Raw genomic sequence first — 18616 nt, forward strand, 5'->3', positions numbered from 1 at the left:
TTGCTTGACCTCGTCGTATGACCGGCGTTGTGTCTGCACCTCCCTAGAGTAGTATGGAAAGACCATGATCTTGGAATTTTGTTAGTGCACTAGACCTTGCACCCTGGCGGCCTCCAGAATCCCATCCCTGTCCCAAAAGTTGAATACTCCGAGGACAATAGGTGGGGGGGGCGGGAGCTTCTGGGGGGGGGGTTTAGGAGCAAGGGAGCGATGCGCTCGCTCCACCACAATCCAGGGGGAGAGCTTTTCTCTGGGGATCCAGGACCGGATCCAGGTCTCGACAAAGGTGTCAGTGCGCCCCTTCTCCACTCCCTCCGTAAAACCCAGGAGACGCAGGTTGTTCCTCAGGGCCCTATTTTCCGCATCTTCGGCCCTGCGATGCAATTCTGTGGCCTGGGTCTGCAGGCGGGCCACCTGGGATTTAAGGGTGGCAACATCATCTTCCACCGTAGAAAGACGGGACTCCACCTCCGCAATACGAGCAACGGCATTGCGGAGGTCTTGCCGGATCAGGGCCACATCCACCCGCACTTCTCCAATATTGGTTTCCACCGAGGTCTGCGAAGCACTGATCGCTTGCAGGATAGAGGAGAGGTCCCCTCCAGTCACTCCAGATGTCGCTACGGCCCTGGCCACCTGATCGCGGTCAGGCTTGGCAAATTGTTCCATTGTCGTCTGAGTGGAGGAGCCTGCGGCTTGCGAGCCGCGGTTCCTACCCATGTTTCCAAGAGGCAGAAGTGGAGGCGCTCGCCTGGGGGGGCAACGCACCCAGCAGCGCCTACGCCGTCGCCCCGCTACCCGATATGGCAGCCGACCCCTCTCCTAGTCCCCACGATGGAGGGCGGCGTCTGTTCTTCAGGGCATTACGCCCTACAAGACAATGTTGGCCTCCAAGGCGGCCCCCAGGGACTCAAGACTTCATTACCTCCCCACAAATTCAAGCCCCAAGATCCCGGGCCTCCGGGCTGGAGGAGGGGGCAGGCACACACGTGCGCTGCCCGACCCGGCAGCCCATCCGCCCCACGCTAGGCCACAATATCTTCTCAGCCCGCAAGCAATGGGAGGGAACCCCTTAGTTCGCAGGCGAGGGTGGACCAGGGGACCAGACGGCCTCCTGAGTCCAGCACAGTCCCCAGGCATCAAAAGGAGCACACGGGCAGCTCAGCTCACTGCCCAGCAGGGCCCAGCATCTACCCCCGACTGAAGACCAGCAGCCCTCCGTCACCGGTGCGGGGCTTGCAGGCCTCTCATCCACCCCGCAACTCAGGCTGTCAAAGGGCCCAAGACGCGCTGTTTGGCAGGAGGGGGGGGGGCGCCTCAGCAGGGGATATAGGCAGAGGTATATGGGGCCCACCAGGCAGCAGCGCGAGTTCCAAGGCAGGGGGTCGGCCCGGATGGCCCGCCCCCACTAAGCCGCACAGGCCCCCAGCGTAGTTAGTTCAATGCCTCTCCTCGCCGCGGCCCGACCTCCGAAGGGCGCGGTGGGAGGCCGCCCGTACTGCTAATCCCCCCGTCTCCTCACCTCCTCTGCCGCTCGATGGCAGCCGCCGTGCGCCCCGGACATCTTCTAAGGCACTCTGGTTGACACAACACCCGGAGCCCGACGGCCCCTCAATCCGCCGGGCGGCCAGGCCCGGATCCGCCCCCACAGGCCGCCGGTAGGAGCAGGGGTGGCACGGCAGAGAGAGGCGCCGCTCCCGCGCCAATCCTTTTCGGGCCCTGCCTTCACCGGGGGAGCTTCAGTCACAGGTTGCCACCGCCACCGCTGAACGGAGCACAGGTCAGCAGGGCAGGAAGGGGGGACAGCCGGAGCAGCCAGCCAGGAAATCAGGCCTCCGAAGCGGGCTGCGCGGGGGCTGCCATTTTCTTGCTGAAAGGTCTTTCAGAGTAAAGGCCGGCACAGGCAGCCCGGGCACCGGACAGGCCCCCAGGCGGGGTCAGGGCAAAGCAAGCAGGATAGCGGAGTCGCCCCGAAGATTGTGGGACGCCGATTAGCAGGAACAGTGGGCCGATGGAAGGCGGATGATGGAGGGGGTCTGGAGCACTTTTAGAGTGCGACCGCCATCTTGACGCCTGGATAGAGGATATATGTTTGCTGTACCTCACTCTGAACTCTCTGCTCATTTCGCCAACATAGCCCTTATGGCAAGGACATAAAATGAGAAATATCACATTTGTAGTGCAGCAGTTGGTCATCTCTTTTAGTAGGAATTTTTTCTTGCCTCTCATTGTCAGAGAGAGCATTAAAACATTTGGTTTTATGGATGAGGATTTTTCCAAACTACTTGTACAGAGCTCTACTTCAGATTACCCCTTTTCTTTCAAAAAGGGCACTTATGATGAGTAGCTCAAACTTCTCTATCTTAAAAAGAAGGCTAGGAGAACCAAATCACACGCAGAATTTATGATCGAATATCTTAAAGCGGGAGTTATCCCAAATGGCCTCAGGATAAGGAATATCCGAGGCCTATTTGTTGAGATTCTGAAATTCCTAGAAAGATGGTCCTTAATAGCGAATAGGTGCTCCAGGGACCTCATGATGCTTGTTATCGAAACTGCTAGGGAAGTAGTTGCTACTCTCCTTAAAGAAATAGCTGAGATTGAAGAAACACTAAACGGTCCTGAAGAGTAACTAACGGAATTCCTACTGTGGATTGATTTATGTGATCCCCATCTTAAATTTAGTCTGAATACCAGCAGAACCAAAATGTAATTTCTGGACGTTTGGATTCTGTGGACCAGATCATTGAGGTTTCATTATACACCAAACCCACTGCTCGCAATACGTTTCTCTATTATGAAAGCTACCACCCATGGAGCTAAAAGAACAGCAGACCTTTCAGCCAATTCTTGTGGCGTCGCAGAAATTGTACCACCATCAAGAACTTCGAATTTCATGCCCACCAACTCAAAACGAAGTTTCTGAATAGAGGATATCCTCATAGATTGATTAAAGTATCCTACAAAAGGGCCCAATATTACAACAGAGAGGCCATTTTCTTACCTAACAAGAAGATGGATGACACTAAGTTGGTAGTTGTCACTATTCATCAATTGCCAATGGCATATCCTTAATTCGGAGAAATCCACCCAGGCCCTACAAAAACCGATTTTTGCAATCCAGCGGAACAAAAATCTTAGAAATTTGTTGGTCAAATCAGCCGTGTCTCAAAGCAGCACTTGTACAAAAATCCATAGTAGGGTCTAACCCAATCTGTGGTACCCACAGATGTGGTAATTGTCATGCCTGTGACTCCGCCTTGGTTACTTCTGAACTGGAATGGGACAAGAAACAATTCCTACTAAAAGAGATGACCAACTGCCGCACAACAATTGTGATATATCTTATTTTATGTCCTTGCCATAAGGGCTATGTTGGCGATACAAGCAGAGTTTTCAGAGTGAGGTACAGCGAACATAAATCCTCTATCTGTAACAAACGTACTGGTGCCTCTCTAATTGCCCATTGGCTGGAGAAACAACACACTGTCCAAGAACTTAAATGGCTGATCTTGGAACGCGTCCACTGCCCTCAAGATGGCAACATGGATGCTCTCAGACGCAAGAGAGAAGTATTCTGGATTTTTACCTTACAGACTGCAACCACTGGACTTAATGAATCCCTTCCTTGGGAAAACGCTATAATTTGAATATGAATGGAGGTCTTGAATGGGCGATTTATTTTCACTTATCCCACTCCTTTCTCTCTTTTTCCGCATGCAACGACTTTGGCTGTATGATCAAGTAATATTTTGCAGTAAATTTTATACTCTTTTTACCAGTTTCTGTTTGATCTTCTCATCTTGTGCCCAATTTCTTGTATTCATTTCTCTACCCCTGTCTTTGTTTACCTTTATCTTGCTTTTATCATTTTTGCGTTCTTTTACTTGTTCTATCTTTGTTTTGGCTGGTCAGCCTTTCTCCACTTATCTGCACCCGCTTTTGAATGAGTATTGGTGATGCATTTATTCTCACATCACATATTGGCTCTTGTTCATTATTGCGAGGGCGGTTTTCATTGCCCTCGGCACCACTCCAATATGTCCGACCAACTTTACTTGTAGTTTCCATCTCCTGTCACTTTACCCTTGATCGATTTCTTTGTCTCTGCTTTGGCACTCTATTTATAGGATGTTTGTATCTTAAGTCACATTTATTGTACAGTCTTCTGTCAGTAAGTTCGGGCCTTGGTCCTTCTGGCATGCTTCCTTGATACACCCATGGTATTCATGTTAATTCTAACATGGTCAACACTTTTCCCGCTGGATTCCATCTCCTGCACTCCAGCTCTTTGGCCCACACACGTGCAAGTCATTTCCTTGTTTTTTCGTGGGTTGCTTTTATATATATAGACCTGTCCCAGTATTGCGTGGATCAGGCAGGACATTTGAAGGAGCAGCCACACGAACCGCACGGCAGGCACCTGATGTAAGTACCCTTCATGACATTCCGTCTAGGTAGAAGGTTGTTTAACCTCCCCCCTTCCTCTCGTATTTCACCACTAATTTTTTCATTTTCCTTCTCAGCCTGCGGGACCTTATTTTCATGTCCACCCTACTTTTTGCCGGAGTAGGATTTGGGGAAGAATCTTACTGCCGCAATTGATGTAGGTATATGTATGCAAGTTCTTTTAATATTCCCCATGCCCAAGGGTTTCCGGCTTGTATTTACACTTTATTTTTTCATTCTATTTTTTCAGACTCCTTGCCCAGGCCTCTCATCCACCCCGCAACTCAGGCTGTCAAGGGGCCCAAGACGCGCTGTTAGGCAGGAGGTGGGGGGCGCCTCAGCATTATATTTGAGTGAGTCTTTTGTGTATTATTTACTATACTTTTTTACTCTCATTAGTATCTTCATTTCAGTTTTTCACTCTTGTTTTTAGTTACGCTCATCCGGTTGGACCCCTATTCTTTTTCACTTCCCGTTTTACGTGTGGTCCTGGATTTGGGCCCTTGGCTCTCTACTTTACTCAATCGCCTGGATATTTCCGTACCAGACGTATGTATGCTCATATCGCAGTTTTATTTCTATTCACCCGAAAAATACACTTTGTTGTTATAGATGTCAATTGCTTTCTATACTTACTTTAGGAACCTAACTTATCCTGCGTAGACATACTTGTACTACTGATGGACTCATGTTCCGTTTTCCTCCTACACTTCCTGTTAATTCACAGTCTCCTAGTCTCGCCCTGACTTAGTACCAGTCTGACTATTGTGTAAATATTGGCTTTTATTTTTTGCCTTTATCCTTTCTCTTACTATTGGTGTTCTGTTTTAACTTTTTTCATCATTTTTGATCTATGCATTACACACTGTATTCGGGTGCATTCCGTACATCTGGTGGTTTTTGGTACTTATAACTCTTTCAACACTCTATCAGATATGGCACACCTAACTCTGAGAGTCTGCTCTATTGATTGGGAATTTTTATTCTAGAATGTATTTGACTCATTGTTTGCTAGTCCCCACAGACTCATCTTTCACTAGAGCCCGGTTTCTTCATTATTGTGCATGTACCATGAATATTGATGGCCCTGTGTGACCACTATCTAGATTGATGAACTCTGCGCCCTGATGAAGGAGTTAAAACAAATTGGCACTTCCGAAACGCGCGTTGGTGCTTTCACTTTGTTCTTCTGTTTGTGGTATATGGTGTATATTTAATGTGTTTTTGCTTAAAGGTTTTTTTTTTGTTTTTTGTATTTGTTCATTGTAGATATTGTTGTTTTTTGTGTATTATTGTATTGTCTTATTGCACATGTTAATAAGTTTGTCATTTGTATATATATATTATATATATTATATATATATATATATATATATATATATATATATATATATATATATATATATATATATATCAAAACCACAAGGTGCTTGCTGTGGAAGAACACGCCAAACAGGTAAGATTTTTGCTGAAAATTTCTTTACTAGAGGATGCTGTACATGAAGGGAAGACTGAAGCGACACTCTTAATAGCAGTCCTGCTCCCCGACGCGTTTCGTGCTTGCGCACTTAATCATGGGCTGAGGCTGAATGTTCAGAGAGACGGCATCACATATTTTGAAGCACTTATTTGATTGAATAATTGAAGTCCCGCCCCAGTGGGCGTAGCCGCTATGGCATTGTGGTCTTCGTAGTGTCTTCGTCCTCCCATGTGGGTTGTGTGCCATATCCCCAAAGGTGTATTCACTGTGTTACCCGAGTGGGTTGTGCTGCCAAAAACTCCTCTCCATACCAGCGTCTCACTCCTCCAGAAACAGCTACCCGTTCCCGTCACCGCAACGCCAGGTGACGCTGCAGCCGGTCTGTAGAAACAGTGGGGTTCTTCCGCGGTCCAGGCTGAACCGCTAAAACAGCAAAACCACAAGGTGCCTGCTGTGCAAGAACACGCCAAACAGGTAAGATTTTTGCTGAAAATTTCTTTACTGATGGATGCTGTACATGAAGGGAAGACTGAAGCGACACTCTTAATAGCAGTCCTGCTCCCCGACGCGTTTCGTGCTTGCGCACTTAATCATGGGCTGAGGCTGAATGTTCAGAGAGACGGCATCACATATTGTGAAGCACTTATTTGATTGAATAATTGAAGTCCCGCCCCAGTGGGGGTAGCCGCTATGGCATTGTGGTCTTCGTAGTGTCTTCGTCCTCTCATGTGGGTTGTGTGCCATATCCCCAAAGTTGTGTTCACTGTGTTACCCGAGTGGGTTGTGCTGCCAAAAACTCCTCTCAACACCAGCGTCTCACTCCTCCAGAAACAGCTACCCGTTCCCGCAACGCCAGGTGACGCTGCAGCCGGTCTGTAGAAACAGTGGGGTTCTTCCCCGGTCCAGGCTGAACCGCTAAAACATCAAAACCACAAGGTGCCTGCTGTGGAAGAACACGCCAAACAGGTAAGATTTTTGCTGGAAATTTCTTTACTAGAGGATGCTGTACATGAAGGGAAGACTGAAGCAACACTCTTAATAGCAGTCCTGCTCCCCGATGCGTTTCGTGCTTGCGCACTTAATCATGGGCTGAGGCTGAATGTTAAGAGAGACGGCATCACATATTTTGAAGCACTTATTTGATTTAATAATTGAAGTCCGGCCCCAGTGGACGTAGCCGCTATGGCACTGTGTTACCCGAGTGGGTTGTGCTGCCAAAAACTCCTCTCCATATCAGCGTCTCACTCCTCTGTGTAACCCACTCAGGTAACACAGTGAATACAACTTTGGGGATATGGCACACAACCCACATGGGAGGATGAAGACACTACGAAGACCACAATGCCATAGCGGCTACGCCCACTGTTATTAGGCCGTGTATCGGCATATTAAAATACTTCATGGTTTATTGTTCATTCCACATTTGTTTTAAGGTTTTCAAACGAAAAAGGATAGACTAGGTTCCTAGGTGGACTGCCAGTTCTTCTCCACTATTCAGTCCCCTAGGATTTTTTGTTTGCAAGTCAATAATAAACCTGGATTCCAGCCTTCTTAGTTTCAATGTCATATCCCCACCTCTTATGTGTGTCGGGATGTGGTCCAGTCCATAATATTGGAGCAAATCTCTATTGCTTTGATGTTTGATTGCGAAGTGCCTCGCCACTGGATACGTCAGATCTTTGTTGGCGATGGAACGCATATGCTCCAATATTCTCAGTTTCACAGCATTTATGGTGCTCCCTATGTATCTTAACTTGCAGGGACACATTAAGCAGTAAACAACATGCGTGGTTTGGCATGTTATGAATTTATTTATGGGTCTTCTGTCTTTTAGGCCTGGAACCTCATAGCCCAATACTCTTTTGCTATCTGCGCATGCCTTGCATCTTCCACAAGGGAAGAAGCCTTTCATTGTTGCAAGTGAGTTAGATTTAGATAGAAGCATATCAAGGTGACTGTGGACCAATTTATCTTTAAGAGATTTAGCTTTCTTGAATGTCACTAGAGGTCCAGACGGAATGTCCACACCAATGATGGGGTCAGTCCTTTGTATGTGCCAGTTTTTTCGCAATGTATTTTTCAAGAAATTTGTATCATCATAGTAGGTTGTGATCATACGGAATTTATCTTCGTTTTTCTTTTCATCACTATCTTTCCGCAGTAGATGTTATCTAGGTATTCTTGTTACTTTCTTAAGTGTGTTTTTAAGATGTTTGGAATTATAACCGCTGGCTGAGAATCTTTCTATACTTTCTTTTGCAGCTTTTTGGAAATCTTCTTCCTGAGAACAGTTCCGTTTAAGACGTAATAATTCGCCATAGGGAATACTTTGTTTTAATTTCATTGGGTGTCCACTCGCTGCATGTAAAATGCTGTTTCCAGCGGTTGGTTTTCGATATAGAGAGGTGGTGATTTGATTGTTCTTGATTTCGACCCTAAGGTCGAGATAGCTCACTGCCACTGAGCTTATCTCGCCCGAGAATCGTAAATTGATGTTATTGTCATTCAGATGTTCCATATATTGTTTGGCACTCTCCACAGATCCCCTCCACACCAGGAAGAGATCGTCTATATAACGATACCAAGTGACAATATTTTTTGTCCATTCTGAGTTCCCTGCGGACCAGGCCACCTGCTCCTCCCACCAGCCCACGAATAAATTTGCGTAACTGGGGGCGAAGCAGGTGCCCATCGCGGTCCCCGAGACCTGTCTGTAGAGGTCCCCCTGAAAAAGAAAGATATTATTTAACAGACAGAATTCGGTCATTTCTAGTAACATTGTACTGTGTCCTGCGAATTTCAATGCTCTTTTCTTGCAAAAATATTCCACTGCCTTTAGACCCTGTGAGTGTTCTATACTCGTATACAGGCTCGTGATGTCTAGAACCATCAATGTATAGTCTGGATCCCACGTGAGTTGTTCAATATGTGAAATAAATTCCTTTGTGTCCCTAATGTAAGATTCCAAGGATAGAACTGACTGAAATAGAAAGTGATCTATAAAGATTGACATGTTTTCAGTAAGGCTTCCAATTGAGGAAACTATAGGTCTTCCTGGTGGGACCTTAGTATCCTTGTGAATTTTGGGTAATTGGTAGAACGTTGGAATAATAGTATTCATAGTTCTTAAAAACAAATATTCCTCAGTGCTCAACATGGTTTTATTATGCCACTTTTGAATCAAAACATGATATTCATTGATGCTTTCCTGATATCTTTTCATCGTTGTCAATTCATAGTGATCTTTGTCTGTGAGCTGTCTCAACGCTTCTCCTACATATTGTTCTCTGGATAACAGGACGATATTTCCTCCCTTGTCTGAAGGTTTGTATATGACATTGGGATCATCTTCTAGTCCTTTGAGAGCGATGGCTTGAGCTTTGGTAAGATTTTTTGTTTTTACTGTACCAGGTTTCACTGCATTCCCCTTTGATCGAAATTTGACTAAGTCTTTTATTACTGCCTCCGAAAAGATGTTGATAGCATCCTGTGGTGTTTGGGGCAGAAATTGTGATACTGGTTTGAACGGACTTGGCGGAGTCTCCTGATCCACTCCTACATTTCTGCTTCTCTGTGTTAGTGTTGAGGTATCATTATCTTCCCTTGTAATCTCAGGTCTCATTTCTTCCAGTATTTCTAGAGTTGTTAGGTCATCCAGTGTAAGCAGGTCAGTATCCTTAATTTTCGTTTTCATTTGTCTGGTTTCTTTGACAGTTGGTTTAGTCATATATATATATATATACACACATACATTTATTACCCAGTAGGGCATCTATTACTTACAGTCGTGCACCTTCAATGAAAGATAAACTGGTTGATACAAGTCCTGAAGTGCTTGATAAAACCTCTTGGTGGCAAACTAACAAAGGTTTCTTTAAATGCAAAACTTGCAAGGCCTGTGCACATGGCATCAATAAAAAGACCTTCAGAGATGGTTTTGGCAATAAGGACCGCACAATTAATAAGGTCCTTACCTGTAAAACAGAATTTGCCATCTACATCCTGGAATGTCCTTGCGCCCTACGTTATATCGGGAGTACTAAACTCCCGGTCCACAAACGTATATTACAGCACCTTAGGGCTATCACAAATCAGGACAATACATATCCTGTAGCAAGGCACTTTAAGGAATTCCACCAAAGTAACAGTAACCAGCTACAGTACTATGTTATTGATTCTATATGTGCAAGTAGAAGGGGTGGCAATAGAGAGGCTCAGTTAACACCTTAGCTGCTTTGGAACGTCCAGCTCCAGTGCTGAACGTTCCATTGCGCAGGTGCAGTTGGAACGCCCAACGGCCGACGGCAGCACTCGCGAGGTAGTGGTGCCGTCGGCCGCTGGACGGGCGCAGCGCTTATGGGGTTAAGAAAACTTGAGACTAAATACATTCTTCAACTAGATAGTAAACAACCTAATGGTTTAAATCTTACAGAAGATATGTATACATGTTTACACTGAGGCCTCCAGAATTAGAACTAGTGCTACTCAGTAATGTCGTAGTATTATACTGTTGTAATATATGAATTTTAAACGGTTTTTAACTTTTGATAGTTATTTATTGTTTTATATTTCATTAATACTTAGGAACTTGAAACAACAATTTGCACTTGATATCATTGTACTGTATATGCTGCCATGTATTTAGCACTTAGGTATCCATTCAACTTTACTAAATTCCTCTGATTCCTTGTTAAAAACTCTTTCCCTCATGATTTTGTTTCGCAACTTCTATGGATGTGATAACCAGCAGTGAGGTCAGTCCCTCTGTGATCAAGTCTGGGCTTGATCCAGAGGAACAAGTCCAGAATAATTTTTAGACTCATGTTTTTTCTACAGCACTATGCACTATGCACTTTATTTTATGAGCACTACTTGGGTATATGTCACTCTGGTTGGCAGTTACACATAGGGACTTATCCCATGATTGAATTTTCTCTAGACTAGTATTTAAATATTGGTATTTGAAAACCTTGATATTTACATGTTTACATATGAATTTTATGTTTACATTTGGCTTCATATTGCACATATATTTTTGCAACATGTAGGGAATTGACACTGTAGATATTAATGTATGTTTTAATTGATTTTAACATATACTTATATCCCCTTAATGAGCCATTATTTAATCGTCGTTTTTTTTTTAAAGTATCTATCTCTTTTCTACGACGATATACTATGTACTTTACTAGTCTTTTTTCTATGTCCAACCAATGTGATGTAATTAGAATGTGGCACTAGCACTTTAAAAGAGAACTTGCACTATCCTCACGTTGTCATGTGATCAAGGCTCGTTTTGAGCAGAAACGTTATGGCGACAGCACTCGAATAAATCCTGCATCTACTACTTTGTGGTCCGTGTCTGTTCTTGCCCCACGTCTGGGGAAGCGGCAGCGCGTGGGGAACGGAGTTCTTTCACACACATACATATACACATACATACATACATACATACATACATACATACACACAAAGTCATGGTCTGCCTAGGACTGACCCAGGGCTCCTTCTGTTTAAACCGTACATACTAGTTTGTGATTATTATATGTAAAAGTGTGTCTTTTGAAATGTATTGCTTGTTTAAACTAATGCACATAAATATATATATATATATATATATATATATATATATATATATATATATATATATATATATATATATATATATATATACATATATATAAAAAAGAAATACATTTCTATATTTTGGAGAATAAATAATTGAAAAATGATTTTCTCTGTGGGTGATGTATATATATTTGGAGTTATTACCTGCTTACATGAATTTTGAGTGGGGGATTTCTCCTATGTTTTTCACTGTACTTTTCCCTGGACTTGTCCCCCCCGCCCCCCAGAACTTGTTCTGTTCTCAGGGTCCCTCGTCTGTTTTTGTATTGCTCATCTCAAAATTAGACAGACAGCGCCACCATGTGGTGGACTGTCGTTAGTGCTAGTTTTGCAAAGTTAGTGCAGATGCCGAGCGCTGGAAACCACCGGCTCAAATAAAGCACTGATTAGGATACATCGGGGCATGCTTGTTAGTTTCATTATTCAGAGGCAGTATGTTTACTGGCTAGCAGTGTGAGGAGACGTAATCCCCATAATAATCCTGCCCACACCCACTTCATGGGGAAGGTGCAGGGCACTAGATGTGAGTCTAGCTAACCATCTATCAAAATAGTACGCTTTTCAGGCTTAGATTGTGCTGCATAAATTATGCAAAAAGGAAGCAGGGAACTTTGGGTAGTTTCTAAATTTAGGTGGGTAGAAGTTCCTCAGAGCATGCTACTACTACACAGAGTTCTCTGCTTCTCATATATATATATATATATATATATATATATATATATATATATATATATATATATATATGTATATATATATATATATATATATATATATATATATATATATATATATATATATATATATATATCTGCTGCGTTGCTGCAAGGGGTATAGTATAGAATAGGGAACTTGTTGCAGCGACCTTGAGCAAAATTAGTTCACAAAGCCAAGGATGGTCTGAGACTATATAGAATGGCACTTTGTGCAAACAAACTAATGTAACTGCCACAACACAATAAATATCAAATATACTGCTCTCATGTTAATTCCAAGTCGTGAGTGGATGAATTTCGATCTACAAAATAATATACAGAAGACTCCATTAAAGGTTTTGACTACTAAAAGTGCTGGCCCCAACAGAAATATTTAAAATCTCCAAGTAGGCAGAAGAAGGTCTCCACTAAGGCATTACATGAACTGCATGTGTTAACCCCTTCACAGCAGTCTACTTAAGCCACAGCATTTACATATACGCGTGACCAGATCTGTTCTTTGGTTTGGACCATGGTCACCATTCGACCGTGGATAGGCCCTCAGATGCAAAGCTGCTTTTAATAAATCATCTTCAGCATTTTGTGGCCCCTGTGGTGCTTCTCGTCTGTGGTATACATGGACTCCTTCCTCTCCTATCTGGATTGAGTTAGGATTTTGGGGGTCTTGTATTCAGTTAGGGGCCCCTCTTTCGCCATGCTTTAGGCGCGTGAGCACGAGTCTGGATGACACTCGTTAGTGTCCTGGAGGACGGGGCTTCAGTGGCGTGCAGACCCCCTCTTTGGCCTCCCCACCCCTGGCTTGGCTGGCATCGGCCTTACCTGGATCCCGTGTTCTCCAGTGATCTGGTCTGCTCCCTGCAGTCTCCACGTCCGACTGGCGATATTGGCCTGGAGGGCGCTGAGGTAAGTCAAGCTGCGTCTGACAGGAGGGGTTTGCTGAGGCGAGTCTTCTGCGCTCTGAACATCATTTATTTCTGAGCCCGGCTGAGGACTCCCCTCTTTTTCTCCGCTGTCGGGGGCAGTGGCAGCTCTCTGGACTGCCCCTTTCTCTGTCCTGACCTTGTTCTTCCTGCTCGGGTCTTCTGAGTTTTGGGGCTGCAGGAGCTGTTTTGCCGGGGGCAGATTCTTCAAAGGTTTTACAATGAACGGGTTACTAGACACAGGTTCACTATCTGGACTTCTTCCAGTCTTCTCATTGGCTCTGTGGCCAAAGCTGATGACGTCACTCTCCTCATCCCTTGGCCTGAGAAAATAAAACATATGTGTTAAAAGTCACTTTTCTTCAAGAGTAGAACAGTTGAAGGTTATGAGAACATGATATTATAAATGAAAACAACTCACTGGCTCCACTTTGAGACCAGCTAAGTGTCTGTCAGCTAGAACACCCGACAATCATCTGAAACAGGCAGGCTGACTGCAGGCTCCCACGAACACCGCCACTACTCTACTGAGGGTATTATATTAACCACAGACCTAAATGTTCACATGTCTGTATAGCTCCTTCCCACTGACCGCTACCGGCTTTTTTTCTTCAGTCCACATTTCACGAGACCCAATCATGCTGCCTTCTGAAAACCCAAGGGTTGAGCACTGTGTGTCGTCTTACCCTATGCAGTTGACTGTCACTCGTCAGTCATCATCATCAAAACAAATTTATTTCGGCTCATTTGAACCATAAAACTGCGCAATATATATAATTAAAACATAAAAATACTCATCCTAGTTCATAGCAATAAATCAATCACAATACAACAGCAGTCATCTAATGGAATATCACAAAGCTCAGGTAAAACCAAAGGAACAAAAACCTTGGAAAGAGTCCTAGAAGAAAAACTCGTTAAAAAGTCAAACATACTGAGGTTAGTCAATATTACAACCAGGAGCACAATGATCTATTATAGGAATTTAATCAAATCCATAAAAACCACATAAGATTTATAAAACATCATATGAGAACTGTAATCCCTTTGCTTAATAGCATGATCAATACAAGTGGTAATGGAGAAGCAGATCTTGATCTAGGGTAAAGTTTGCAGATAAATAAAAGCGGCTCTACAGTTACAAATGTTGGCCGCCCTAAAGATCGCCAGCAGATGCGTTTCCTCAACAATGAATAAAATGTACAAAAAAAAAAATGTAAGGTGGTCTGTGGTGATAAGTCATCACATGGGCATAAATAAAGTTGTGAAAATAAGTGCCTTGTGATGGAAAAGCAGCGAGAAAGTGCACCGGGCAAAGACAAAGCCTCATCAATAAGAATTTGTGGTATAGGTCTCCCACCCATACTAAGGCGCAGGACTTTCAACCGGACAAAGCCACATATAGGTCTGGACCGTTGGTTTATCTACAACACACTTCATTCTATCCTCCAGGCATCCCTCTAGAAATTTATACTTCAAAGTCCTAATGCAGGTAGCTGAAGTAGTGCTCGGAGAGGTAAACAAGTCCTCCCGTCCCATGCTGGGACTTAAATTCTGTATATATTTCAACCAAGGAATACTCAAACAGTGGTCGAGTGTTAAACAGTCTGAAAGCACAGCCCTATTGAAGGATGTCTGGCTTTTGGTCCAGATTCTAAGCCACAAAAGGATGGGTTGAATTTTAATAAGGTCGTGGATATAACCAATCCCTACCTCAGTGTGGCAAACAAAGGGACTAGTGCTTTGGGGGGCAACAAGCAATCTCTTGATAAAACTTCTTGTTTTTTCCAGGGCCCCCTGATCTTCAAAGCCCCACACTCCTACCTCATACGAAGCAATAGCACAGCATTTGGCTTTGTATACTGTCAAGAGTTCCTTCATGGGTTTCTGACCAAGATTGTGGGCAAAATTAAGGATGGCCTCCACTTATTTGGAGAAGGCAGCAGCTCTACTATTCTTCAGTGGTCCCTATGAAAGTTTCGTGTCCAAGGGAATGCCAAGGTAGGTAAAGGTGGGAACAGAGTCTACCATCTTGTTGTGGACTACAAAGGAAAAATGTGCCTTCTTCCTTTCCCCAAAAATCATTATGTGTGTCTTGTTTTGGTTGATGATGAGATCTAGACTGGTCATAAACTCACAAAAACTGTCAAGCAGACGTTGCAGATAGTTTACAGTCCCAGCAATTCGCTCATCAGTCACTACTCTCTGCTCCTGCTGTTTATTAAAAATGCACTTGCTATTCAATTACTGCAAACAAACTGCCTCCATGGCGACACCTCCAGTGACCAGTTCATGTGAAAAAAACACACATTTTGTGAGATTTACCCCCTTTGTTAATATCTCCACCTTCTGTTTATTGAGGAGAGGTGGCTACTTTTTACTCAGGTCAGATGACAAAGAAAATGAGGGCTATATTTATTATGCTCACCTGTGCACAATCATCATGATTGCTAGTTGTATGAGTACTGTGTACCCCCGCCCCCAACCTCCTAAAAATGACACGGATTCATATGATGTGTATGCTATTAACTTCTCAGATACGGAGACTTAGAAGAGACGTTAGAAAATATTTTGCTAGAGAAGGGTGGTGAATGCTTTGAATAGACTCCAGCATACGTGAAACAAACAGTAAATTAAAACATAGTGATGCTGTACAGCCTCTAAACAGAGAGTGGAGCTAAACATAACTGGTTTTGGTGCACCTCAATTAGTAAACCATCCTCGGTGAAGATTTCCCAATAAATGCATTGGCAGATTAGAGAAACTGGAGAATCAGGTAACATGTCAATGCATCTCCGGACATAAGGCCACATGATGCTTGCATTGTCATTGCTCCTCAGGCTCCCAGTGGAGGCACAAATTATATTCAGGATTCTGTGCCTCACACACAAGGCATACAGTTGGAACAACCCAAGCTACATTCTCAAAATGGCACCTCACTGCCTCCCGGCCACAACCATGCAATAAGTCATATTTTATCTGATTCAAAAATGAGGGTATTAATGGCTAAAACATGGAGGTGTGTTGTGTTCCTAGGAGTAGTACAGAGACCCAGGCTTTAGAACGATAGAAATCTACTTGGGGAATTTATACCCTGTGCGAAATCAGTGGATCTCGCCGAAGACATCCAAAGAGTCCACCATGACCCTTATGGGAAAAACAAGGCTAGAAAAAAAAACCCAGAAAAATCCTCATCAACTTCAAAACGTATACACTCAAAGAGAGGATCTTAAGCGAGGGGTTAAAAGCAGGGTCATTCTCAAAAGGGAACTGGTCATGGAAAATAAGATCAGATATCTCGAAATCAACACAAGACAGGCAGTGACAGTTTGGTCAGTACATGCAACAATTGACAACACTAGGAGCGAAGTCACAGAACTAACGAGAAAAGCAACTCACTGCCACCCTATCCGATTTTTAATTACAAACAGAAGCCTAAGAATAAATGCTCTCTGATGGAAAAAGAAAAAAAAACGAACGAGGAAAGGGCAAGAGATGTTGTGGCGCAACAAGACTCTGACCACGAGGATAAGGAGAACCAGGTGGCCCAGGAGCAACCATTACAGCCAGTAGGGCTACGATCGACAGCCGCACAGGTGAAACAAAACAGGGTTGGAAGGGGCAAAGAGGATGCCTGCACACAAATAAGGCCCAACGACCTTATGGAACAAGAGGATCACAAAGGCACCACGGAGCAAAACACAACTCCACCACTGGAGCAAAAACACATAGCAAGCTGGCTGGTAACCAACAACAGGGCGGAAGTCGAATATCATTGGCGATCTGCTAACTCCCAGGTGCTACATGGAAGGCCCCCACGACATCCTAAACAGAAATAACATTCTCCGACTTTTTGCCCACATTAATTCCTTAAGCCAGATAACATCGGAAAACATAGAGTGGGTAAAGTGTAAAAGATCACCAGGTGACAGCCATGGTGACTCAACGCTACTGGGCTTCAAGGTTCAAGCATTCCAACGGGCTGTTCTTGGAGAAGCACAACAACTAGCAAGTTGGGGCATAGATACATCAGAACCCAGACAATCTTACTACCTATTTATGCTACCTATTTATGCTTAAACCACAAAACAGGGGCCAGGGAGCCACATCAATTCTGAAAGGTACCAGTCATAACAGAAAACAAGGGAAACACATTAATGAACGCCTTAATACTCCAATAAACATTTCTGTCCTTCAAAGCAACAATCTGCTTCAAGTACTAATTGGTCAACCAAAACAGGCCATAAGCGGGGTCAATTGGCTTCAGCAACCTTAGACAAAATCAAGTACACAATAAAGTCGGAAGGGAAAAGATGGTGCGGGTAGAGCAACACAAAGGGCAAAATCCTGACCCCCCTCATGAACTAACCCTCATATCATGGAACATAGCAGGGTTAAACAAAAAAGCAGGGAACAAGGAAGTACAGGAATACGTCTCTAAAGGGGATATAATATGCTGCCAAGAAACCTGGTCAATGACATCAACACCCTTAGAGGGCTTCCACGAACATCGGCAAAATGCAACAAAAAAATACATCTTTGGACGCCCATCTGGGGGTCTTTCCATCTTTATAAGCCATGCGCACAAACTTAGAATAACAGAAATAAGAGTAAATTCCCCAGATCTGCAAGCAATGACAATCATCGGTTTAAGGGAAGGCCACCGGCCACTTAACTTGCTGCTCATAAACTGCTACATCAACCCTGCAATGGATGCTGCCAGCATCGAATCATTCACCAACACACTGGAAGACATACTTAAATATGAACATTACCACGTAATCGTTGCAGGAGATTTCAATCTGCGAAGTCTGGAAGGAGCTGCCAGCCTACCAAAGAAAGGGCACAAGGCGGGCCCGCTGCTCTGCCTTCTCAAAAATGCTAAACTCAAATCAACCCACCTCATGATGAAATTACGCTCACCCTCATGGTGTCCTAAACCATCATTTCAAAACATATCTACAATCGACTATATTTTAACCAATGAGAAATTGGCTGCCAAGTTGAAAGACTTTCAGGTCGATGAAGAGGAGAAAGCGACCATAGGCCTTTATGTGCCATATTCGATATAGGTATGGAAACAGCGGATCTCCAGATATTGATAGGAGAAACTACAGGGGAGGAACAATTCAGAGCCATCAAACGAATAAAATGGACAATCAAACTTGAGGGGAAAATGCAGGAGTGGGTAGCAACGCAGGAAGTCAGAGGACCGTGGGAGACTAACCAATACATTCTTGGGCACTGGGAAGTACTAATGGATGACCTGTGGCAGAAGATGGGTAAAGAACAAGGTAAAAAAAGACCTTCCCACAAGGCCCCTTTCTCAAAGAACCAACAGATTCCAAGAAGCATGAGACAATGCAAAGGTGCCCTAAAGAAGGCACTAAGAAAACGGAAAAGCAAAGGCTCACTGGAAGAGGGGG

The 18616-nt window shown here is 44.0% G+C and overlaps 1 protein-coding gene across 1 annotated transcript in view; it reads right to left on the reverse strand.

Moving 5' to 3' along the window:
• The window catches only part of LOC147712569 (FYVE, RhoGEF and PH domain-containing protein 2-like), a 497527-nt gene that overhangs the window by 344000 nt on the left and 134911 nt on the right, over nt 1-18616 (reverse strand). The window contains exon 2 of the mRNA XM_086923272.1: nt 13090-13513. Coding sequence (XP_086779398.1) covers nt 13090-13513 — 424 coding nt within the window. The remainder of the gene's footprint in view (nt 1-13089; nt 13514-18616) is intronic.

This window comes from Lissotriton vulgaris, chromosome 5 (genome assembly GCF_964263255.1).
Source record: "Lissotriton vulgaris chromosome 5, aLisVul1.2, whole genome shotgun sequence".
NCBI classification, from domain to species: Eukaryota; Metazoa; Chordata; class Amphibia; order Caudata; family Salamandridae; genus Lissotriton; species Lissotriton vulgaris.